We start from the raw sequence: 10,268 nt of genomic DNA, 5'->3' as shown, positions 1-10,268 counted from the left end.
CTTGATCACAATAATGTAAAATACATTTTCGGACAAAACGTTTGCCTGCTGGTGGTACTTGGAGACGTATTATTATTTTTTTTGTAAAATAATTATAATAATAATTATAATAATAATAATGGTGAAAGTTCTGCTTGAAAACAGATATTGCCGTAACAGTCATTGTACAGTACAGCTGTGTTTTCTCGTTAATATTTTTGACTTTATTCATAGAAAATCATTTTTTTTTTCTTATAATTGTCCTTCATTTCAAGCAATGTGACGATGATACTAATAAGAATAAAAATTCATTCTGGTCACTTTTTTTTTTTTTGCTGTTCTTGTGACGTTTGTGAACGCGCGCGTATGAGACCTGCTGTCGATAACAAGCGATCTTTGCTGCTGACGTAGGCGGAAGCGTATGACGTTGGCGAAGCCCGGGAGAATCTCACTTCCGTGTGCAACCGGCTGGCTACTTTTTCACACTTTTGCCTCGCGGTGCATTCGGATCAGAGTCCGCTCTGACCACCAGCGACTGCCGCGGGGCCCGCCGTTCCTTCGCCCCCGCTCAACCATGAGCTGAAAGGTCCTTCAACGGCACCGCTACGAAGAGGAAAGAAGCGGAAGCAAGCGGCTTAGCTTGGCGGCTAACACTGCAGCTGGAGTTAACAGCAACTAGTTCGCAGGTAAGTTTAGCAGCTCGGGCACGTTTTCAGTTGAACTAGCTTTAGTTTATTGGATGCCCAAAAAGATCGAGTACGCCAGTGGTCGCCAACTTTTTTTTTTTTTTTCCCACTTCAGTGGATATTTTGCCGTGACCTACTAGTGCTGTTCTGCATTTAAGGGCTCTGATAGATAAATCAGCCGCCCGCTCATAGTAGGGGTGGGAACCTGTGGTCACCTCACGATACGATATGCGATACAAGGCTCACGATAACGATTATCGATATATTGGTCAGGTAATGGACAATCGTCTATGATCAAACTCCACACGACATAAACTGATGAGAAAATAAAAGTACCATCACTGAAATATTAAAACTGGTGTTCTCTTCGCAGTGAGTACTTTAGTGTATTGAAAACAGTGTATTGGGACACTTTAAACATTAAAAATAGAACATATTTATACGTTTTTTTTTTTTTCCCTTTTGGGGCAAATGAGTGAATAAAATGATGATTTTGCACCAAGTCAAATGTTGGGGGTTTGTATTACTTAAAAATTTGACACAGAACATTTTCCCTTGTACTGCAAATGAATTTTGGCATCCAAATATCATTTATTGGCCTCCTTGACTGCGAAAAATCAGTACCTGTGGTGAAAAAAAGCCCAAAACAAAATCCGTTGGTCTCTTGTGTATTTGACCAAATGTGGTGTACTTATCAGATGGAAGCCATGGAAGTGGACCCCGTCCAACACAGCGCCGCTGTCGTCCCTGTTCCTGCTCCTGCCCCAGCTGTAGTCTCTGTCCCCGCCCCCGCTGTAGTCCCCGCCCCCGCTGTAGTCCCCGCCCCCGTCGCCGCCCCACTCATCATCTCAGACTCGGGCAGCAGCACGGAAGTGGACGAGGACGAGGACGCGGGCGGCGGCGAGCGGGGGGCCGCCCCCCTGGCGCTCCTGGCCACCTGGGCCTTCAGTCACAATCAGAGGAGGGCCGCCGCCACGCAGGCTCCGCCCACACGCAGGCGGGTCAGGTGAGTCCGTCCGGCCGTCCTTGCTCCGCCCGACCCGACGCGCCTCGTGACGTCCGCCGATGACAAATTGTCCGTTTGTGGTCAAGTTGTGTCGAGCGCAATGCAGACAATCGGCCACCGTAGCAAGTCGGGTCGATAACGGAGCAAAAATGACAATTACTTTTACAATTGATTGTTGTTGTTGTTGTTTTTTGATTCATCGATGAATTGGACAAAAGCATGTTCAGTTTTTGTACTTTGAAATGAAAAACAGGTCAGTGCATAAAATAGACAAAGATGAATTGATGATGAATCACTTCCTGGTTTGTCAGAAATTAGTCAGAAAAGTTGATGGATTATTATTATTATTATTATTATTATTATTATGTAAAGGGCAGGGATAGCATAGTTTTTGGAATTTTAGTTGGTTTTTATTTCGTTTTGAGTTTTTTATTTATTTATTTAGTTTTAATTAGTTTTTATGGTGGTTGTGTTAGTCTTAATTAGTTTTAGTTATTTAATCAATGCTTCCTTTTAGTTTAGTTTGAGTTTTAGTTAAAAAAAATGCATATTGTGCGCAATATTAAAAAAAAATAATAATTTAAATAAATTAAATAAATGTATTTAGTTTTAGTTTTCATGGTGGTTCTGTTAGTTTTAGTTATTTAAACTAAACTAAAAGCAAGGACATTTTTGCTATAATTATAGTTTTAGTTGGTTTTGTAAACCTAAAATGTAGTTTCAGTTCGATGATGTCGCTCCCATGTTGCTTTTTGATTATTGCGCACTTTTTTTTTTAAACCAAAACTAATACTGAAACTAACTAAAGCTAAGCATTTATCCAACTAGTAAAACTATTAAAAACTATCAAAACCACCCTGAAAATGAATTAAAGCTAAAAAAAAAAAAAAAAAAAAAAAAAACCCTCAAAAGGAAATGAAAAAGTAACAATAATAATAATAAGCTTGTCGCAAGGCAACAAAATGATTGATGTGGTGCCGCCGCCGCCCTCCAGGCAGGGCTTCCGCGTGCACTACTCCAGCCAGACGGCGGCGCCCTCGAGAGGCTTCCCCGACTTTGCGCTGCGAGCGCCCGCCGCCGATTCCGAACGTCGGTCCAGCAGCGCGGAGGCCAGCGAGTCGGACGAGGACGAGCGGGCCGCCGTCCGACCGGCCCCGCCCACTCCCCCGCGCCTCGACGGCTCGGACGAGAACGCGCGCGCAGCCGCCGCGCCGACGCCGGGTGAGTCCCCGGCACTTTTTTTGGATGGCAAGATGGCGTCCGGCGCGTTTCTTTCAACCCAACTCGTCTCGTTGTTCAGCTGCAGACCAGCAGAGCGAAGAAAAAGAAGGAGGAGATGATGACGGCGCTCCTGGCGTGCAGGTAACGTCATAAAAGAATCCAAATGATCAATGAGGCGGGCTTCTTCCTGTCTCCAAAATTCCGAGGCGGCCGCCTGCGCCTGATTTGCTCGCCACCTCCAACCTGACAAACTGAAATCGCTCAACAAAACAGCAACGGATCATGGAGCCACCGTTGCACACGCCCATTTCCTGGAGGTGCACATAAAAAATGCAGTCTATAATAATAATCATCATAATAATCATAATAATAATCATCATCATCATCATCCCAATAAAATATATATATCAATAATATAATAGTAATAATAATAATAATCATAAGAATCATCATAATAATAAAAAAAACAATGATATTAATAATAAACATAATAATCATAATACAACATAATAAACATATTAATATTAGTAATAATAAATAATAAAAAGTAAATAATAATAATGCAAGTAAATAATAAACAATAATAATAATAAATAAATAATAAATACAAGAAATAAAAAAACAATCATAGTTTATAATAAACATAATAATAATAATAATAAATAAGAAATGCTAAACACTCAATAAACATAATAATAAATCAATAATAATAATAAATGAACATAATAATAATAATGCTAAATATAATAATTGTAATAATAATAAAGCCATATTTATAATAAAAAGTAAATAATGATGATGATGATAATAATAATCATACAAGTAAATAATGAACATAATATTAGTAATAAACATAAAGTTAATAATAAATAAATAGAATAAAAGTAAATAATAATGAATAATAAATGTAAACTAATAATAATAATAATAATAATGGGTGTATATACAATGAACCTAATAGTGTTTGACAACAACGCTGAACTATATTTGCAATGTAATATGTACTAGTGGGTGAATTTTTAATGACTCTAGTTAAAAAATTGCAAAAATGAATGGCAACTTTGTATTCTAATTTCTAGTCGGCAATGCGGCCGCGAGTACCGATACTGATATTGATATTGATATCTGGTATTGGTCGTGAGCCATCATAGACGGGATGATGGCAGGAAAAACCCGAGCAGAACATGTTGACCGCTTGACGACATTTGGATGTCCAACAGACACAAACGTTTGCCTTCCATTTTTCTTTGACTGTCCTCATCTTTGTCTTGTGTTGTCATGGAAACCAAACAACTTGACAGTATCTGATTGCATGAAATTGTCCCGCCCGTGAATGTATTTTTCTCCGTATGAAACGTGATGGTGGTCATCCGTTTGCTTTCAGCCGCCCGCCGCGAGCGAGGACGGCGGCGACGCCGACACGTGCAGCATCTGCTTCGAGGCGTGGACGGCGGCGGGCGAGCACCGCCTGGCCGCCCTGCGCTGCGGCCATCTTTTCGGCTTCACCTGCATCAAGAGGTGGCTGGCCGCGCAGCGCTCCGCCGCCAAATGTCCGCAGGTCCGTCACGTCGCCCGCCGTCGCGGCTGCGCCAAATCTGCAAACGTCGTCTCGGTTTTACTCCAATTTCAGTCACAATTGTTCCATTTCATCGCAGGATGTCGACCCGTTTTCATTTAGTCAACATTCAACATTTGAATCTTTGTTTTAGCCCAAGAAAACATCATTTGAGTCGTCTCGTTTTCGGCAACAAAGTTTTGAGCCAGGACAATCGAATGTATATTTTTGAAAACTATTTCACATCAAATGTTGGCTCATCTTTTTGTTGGAGAACAACTTGACACACAATGACAGTGGCGACTATCCATGATTTGAGCTAGTAAATTAGTCCATATTCATTATTAGGGCTGCGCGATTATGGGAAAAATAATAATCACGATTATATTGGCAATAATTGAAATGATTATTCAAACGGTTTATTAATTTTTTTAGATATAAAACAAGAACAGGTTTAAGCATTTAAAAATATTAATTAAAAGATTTGTTGGCATGCAGCTTGTGCACTGTACAGTAGGACAGTCGTTTATTTTTGTTGGTACAAAACAAGAAAATGTTTAAACATTAAAAAAAATATATAAGTGCTATAATTATGTACCTAAGTTCCATTTGGACCAAACAGAATATAGAATATATTTTTTAATAATAGGCCTATGTATTTATGTTGACAAACATGAACTACAAAACAAGAACATTTTGAAATATAAATAAAGATAAAGAAAATTGTTTGAAAGACTATAATTAACAACATTTCGAAGCGACTTGTTGGCCGCTGATTATGCAAAGCAGTTTGACACACGCTTCTCAAATAAATTTTTAACATTTGAGCGTAGCAATTCAGATCAAAGCATAAAATTCAATCTGAAAAGTTTTGCATGTCTTTGCGATATGCATCTTGCGTGGGCCAATATCGCGTTGTGGATGTTTTCTGGATGTATTGTGCAGCCCGAGTAGTCATGCGAGCAACGTGCGTTGTTCTTCCTTGCGCTCAGTGCAACAAGAAGGCCAAGCGCTCGGACATCGTGCTGCTCTACGCCTCCAAGCTGCGAGCCGTCGACAACATCCAGCACGAGAGCCTCAAGAGGTCAAAACAAATCGCAACTTGTGATCCACTCACCGATATAGATGAGCGGATAGCCGATTAGCCCGTGCGTGTGCGTGCGTGCGCAGGTCCCTGGAGGAGGAGCAATCACTGAGGCGGAAGGCGGAGCTTGAATCGGCTCAGTGCAAACTGAAACTTCAGGTGATCGCCAGCAAATACGATCAAGCTCAGCACGAACTGCAGGTAACTACTTCCTGTTTGCTTCCTGTTGAATAAAAGCTGCCGACGCGTCACTTTTGTTGTTGTGTGTCAGGAAATGCGAGCGCGGACGGTTCAAGGCGGCGGCGGAGGCTCGTGGACCTCCTCGTCGTCCTCGCAGCCGCCGTCGTTTTCCAGCTCGCAAGCGCCGGCGCCGTACAGCTTCCACGACGCGGTGCTGGTGTCCAGCAACGGCGGCTGCCGCGTTCTGGCCCACTGCCCGTCGCTCAACTGTCTGTTGGCCTCGCAGCCGTCGCCGCAGGCGGCGCTCCTGCCCGGTGAGAGAGACGCAGACGCGCGCATTCTCCTTCATTTCCTCCTCCTGCTTGCTTCTCCTTCCACTTCTTTTCTTTTGTTTGCTTCCAACTTCTAGTGGTTGCTCAAAGATATGAATCACATTTGTCTATTCTTTTTTTTCTTTTAACAAGAAAAATGATTTCTAAGCTGTGTAAATGATGTGTCAGTTTTGTTTTTTTGTTTTTTTTGTTTTGTTTTCCCGGTCCAAATATCCTTTTTTTTTTTTTTTTTTTTTTTTTCAATGTTTTTTATTTATTTATTTTTTCCCAATCCAAATATCTTTCTCTCGCTCTCTTTTTTTTTTTGGACTCCAAATATATATATATTTTTTTGGTCCAAATATCTTTTCAATTTTATTATTATTTTTTTTATGTTTCTTCAGTCCAAATATCTTTTTTTTTTTTCTTTTTTTTTTGGGTCAGAATATCTTTCTTTGCAAACGATGATGTCACTTCAATGGACTTTTTCAAATTAGTGGTGGAGAGCGCGCTCCTCCTCCTCCTCCTCCTCCTCCTCGTCCTCCTCGTTTTTTTTTTCCCCCTTCTTGCTTTTCTTCTCTTCTCCACTTGAGCTTGTCCTGCTCCGTCACCGCATGAGACTCGGTTGGCCTCTCGTCCTCCTTCGCTTTGCTCTCACAGTTTCACCTCCTTCTTCACCTCCATGTTCTTCTCCCGGTTTGGTCTTCTTCAGCTTCCTCTCCTCCCCTTCCTTTCATCTTACTTCTCCTCCCATTCTCTTCCTGTTCCTCCTTTTTTTTTTTGTTTGTTTGTCTGCTGCTGCTCAACCTTCTCGTCATACGCTCCTCCTCCTCCTCCTCCTCCGTTGTCATCCCCTGCCCCTCGTGACCTCCGCCCGCCCCTTTTGTCTCTTGCGGTGTTTCCGCTTTTGCGTCAGGCTGGGGCGTGAAGAAGGTGAGCCTGTCGCACATCCGTTCCAGCCAGTACGTCCCCATCCACGGCAATCAGATCCGCGCCTTGTGCTTCAACCGGCAGAGCGACGGCCTGCTGCTGTCGGCGTCCCTCGACAACACGCTCAAGGTCACCAGGTGAGGTCACGTGCGCCCTCTAGTGGGGAGCAACTTTCGGGACGGAGCTTTCCTCCGGTGACTTGATGTCATTTTTTTTAAATATTTTTTTTGCAGCCTGCCGTCCAACGCGGTGGTGCAGACGTACAACGCGGGCAAGCCGGTGTGGAGTTGCTGCTGGTGCTCGGACGAGCCCACCTTCGTGTACGCCGGCCTCAGCAACGGCTCCGTCCTGCTCTACGACATCCGCGACACCAGCACGCACGTGCAAGAGTTCCAGCCGCTGCGCTCCAGGTCTGGAGAAAGCATTTTCCTTTCGATTATATATTTATTTATTTTATTGATTATTTTATTTATTTAGTTAATCTTAGTTTTTTTCATTAGTTTTAGTCCACTAAACTAACCTAACCTTGTTCATACAACGTGAAAACTAAATGAGCTCAAGTGTTGCGGTGGTATTTGTATTTCTGTTTTGGTCAATCGTCAGCACCCAAATGTTGGAAATTGTTTGCGGGTATTTCTCAGGGCCCCGGTGGCGTCGCTGTGCTACGTCCCGCGCGCGGCGTCCAGCTCGTTCCCGTGCGGCGGCCTGATCGCCGGCACGCTGGAGGGCGCCTGCTTCTGGGAGCGGCTGGACGACAAAACGTACAAGCCGCACGTGCTGCCGCTGGAGGCCGGCAGCTGCACCGACATCCAGGTGGAGACGGAGAGCCGGCACTGCCTGGTCACGTACCGAGCCGGTGAGCGTGCGCGCGTCACTGGATCCCGTCACGTGCAGTAGCGCTTCATTGCCTGCGGGAGGCAGCAGTGAGAAGGAATTGACAACTCTCCAACAGATTATCGATACACCTATGCGCGAGTATGGCGATATTTGGCATTCATATCCAGCCACTAGAACGCCTCCATTGTTCATGACTTATGGAGCAATGACTTGCCGGGCCACTAGGGGGAGCGCCTCATAAGAGTGGCAGGGAAATAGACACAAGTCATGTAGCTCGATTGCTCACGCACGCATGACGGACGAGCAAAAAGTCATCCGCGCTTATTCTTTTCTTTTTTTTTGTTGCCCCGCAGGCCGCCTCCACCCGACCACGCGCTGCGTGCTGATGGCGCTGACGCGCACGCCGGCAGGGGACGGCGGCGAGCCGCCGGGCTGCTCGTGCTCGCCCGTGCAGACGTTCAGCGCCGGCCCGTGCTGCAAACTGCTCACCAAGAACGCCGTCTTCGCTAGCCCGCGCGGCGACGGCGCGCTGGTGTGCGCCGGAGACGAGGCCACGCAGTCCGCCATGGTACGGCCCCGGGAAAAAAAAAACAAAACCTCAATGATGATGCTCCTTCAGAAGTTCTTCAACACAATTAGGGATGCACGATAATATCGGTGGCCGATTAATTATCAGCAATTGTCGACCAATTTGACATCATACAGATAAACCAGATAATAAAGAAATACGCCCAAAATGATCAGCAATTATCAACCAATTTAATTTCATACAGATAAAACACGCCCTGCGATTGGCTGGCAAACGGTCCAGGGCGTATCCCGCCTACTGCCCAAAGCCAGCTGAGATAGGCTCCAGCACCCCCCGCGACCCTTGTGAGGAATAAGCGGTCAGGAAAATGGATGGATGGATAAACAATGATAATAAAGAAATACACCGAAAATTACCAGCAATTATCAACCAATTTGACGTCATACAGATTAGGGCCCGGCCGAGATGCTTTTTTTTTTTTTTTTTTTTTTTTTTTTTTTTTTTTTTAAGACCGATAACAATTTTTGGCAGAAAAAATACCGATTTAATCTGCAGATTATTTTAAAAAAATATATATATAATGTATAAAATTAACCTCTTCCCCAATTCCTTTTCAGTGGGTGCCATTTACGCACAAACTTTCGCTATTAAGATTTTCTGCTTTGAATGACAAAGTCCATATCAAAAAAATAATTAAGTGTACAAGGTTATTGTATAGATTTATGTGTCAATAATAAGAAAGTGAAATAAGAATAGAATAAACTAAAATAATAGCAACTGAAAAAACAGTAAGAAGAAATACTGAGTGTTCCTGTGCGTTTTTGCCTCTTGGGGGCAGTATGGTGCCGTGCATGTATTGGGCTACACACTAAAAGTGAGTACAGAAGAAAGTTGCGATTGAATTCTATGAAAATAACTTGTTTTTTTTGTTTTTTTTCACATATTGGGAAGACTTTGTGTGGTGTTATCTCACCTGTGGGTATGTGTTCCCACAACGCATTCGTTATTTGAAGGAAAAACACTCCCCAAGTCGAGGCTAACTTCCTGATAGCATTTGCTAATTCCTGTTAGCGCTAGGCTAGCGATGCCTGAAAAACGAAGCACGTTTTGTATTTAAATATACGGTGGAAGTAATTCTTAAGGTGTGTTTAGTTTGACAGTTAACTCCAACTTCGGTGTCAATAAACAACTTAAAGAATGCTGACATACGCTACACACTTGCTACTTGCTAATGCTACACAAGCGAAATGGTGCATTCAGTGTGTTTCCAGAGCGTCGGAAACTTGTGTTTTCTTCTATTCTAACGGTTTTAATAATGGTCCATTTGGCCCAACTGGCCGATTGCAGGTGTGGGAGGCGTCGAGCGGCGCGCTCCTCCAGAAGCTCCCGGCCGACCTCCCCGTGCTGGACATCTCGCCGTTTGCCGTCAACGGCGAGCACTTCCTGGCCACGCTGACGGAGAAGATGCTGAAGCTGTACAAGTGGAAGTGAGAAGGCGGCACGCCCGTGAGCGGGCCAATCGCAAGTTGACGTTCGTTCGTTCGTTCATCATGTTGGAGCGTTCCAAGGTCGGAGGTTCCCCTTTTGGCTTATTGGTTTACGCACGATTGTTTGAATGTTCAAGAATGAAAGTTTCAGGGATGTCAGATTGGTCAGCAGACAAAGAAGTCGGCCTTCTGAAAATGTTCCCAATCATTTCGCCAAAAAGTGACTTTTGAAATTCTTTTTCACAACTTGAACAATGTACAGTGTGTGATGATGACCCATGTTTGTTTTTTTACGTGTTATTCCATCGTTTTTCAAGTGAATAAAAAAGATATTTTTCAGTCTGACTTGGTTTGAACTTTGGATTGGGTTGATTTACAAAAATAGGTTTATGAAAGACCGACTTTGAATATGATTAATATTATATTATATTATTTCTGTTTTGTTTTCTAGTTCGTCCGCTTG

At 43.4% G+C, this 10,268-nt stretch overlaps 1 protein-coding gene across 1 annotated transcript; it reads left to right on the top strand.

The window, feature by feature from the left end:
• Positions 1–362: 362 nt before the first annotated feature.
• On the top strand, positions 363–10,150 carry rfwd3 (ring finger and WD repeat domain 3). The gene is made up of 13 exons (XM_077517836.1): positions 363–665; positions 1,364–1,671; positions 2,666–2,892; positions 2,972–3,033; positions 4,277–4,450; positions 5,440–5,531; positions 5,618–5,732; positions 5,803–6,025; positions 6,939–7,089; positions 7,186–7,362; positions 7,594–7,808; positions 8,143–8,357; positions 9,666–10,150. Exons 2-13 carry the CDS (start codon positions 1,364–1,366, stop codon positions 9,807–9,809), a joined length of 2,103 nt encoding a protein of 700 aa, XP_077373962.1. The 5' UTR covers positions 363–665; the 3' UTR covers positions 9,810–10,150.
• The last annotated feature ends 118 nt before the right edge of the window (positions 10,151–10,268 follow it).

The sequence above is a fragment of the Festucalex cinctus genome, chromosome 3, assembly GCF_051991245.1.
Source record: "Festucalex cinctus isolate MCC-2025b chromosome 3, RoL_Fcin_1.0, whole genome shotgun sequence".
NCBI lineage: Eukaryota > Metazoa > Chordata > Actinopteri > Syngnathiformes > Syngnathidae > Festucalex > Festucalex cinctus.
The sequence above is the reverse complement of the archived record's forward strand: the minus strand, read 5'-3'. Positions and strand labels throughout refer to the sequence as shown.

Excerpts from the sequence above, each read along its gene's own strand:
- rfwd3 (XM_077517836.1), top strand. The coding sequence starts at position 1,364 with ATGGAAGCCATGGAAGTGGACCCCGTCCAACACAGCGCCGCTGTCGTC. Across the intron at positions 1,672-2,665 it reads CCCACACGCAGGCGGGTCAG|GCAGGGCTTCCGCGTGCACT; the intron begins GTGAGTCCGTCC and ends GCCGCCCTCCAG. Across the intron at positions 7,809-8,142 it reads CCTGGTCACGTACCGAGCCG|GCCGCCTCCACCCGACCACG; the intron begins GTGAGCGTGCGC and ends GTTGCCCCGCAG.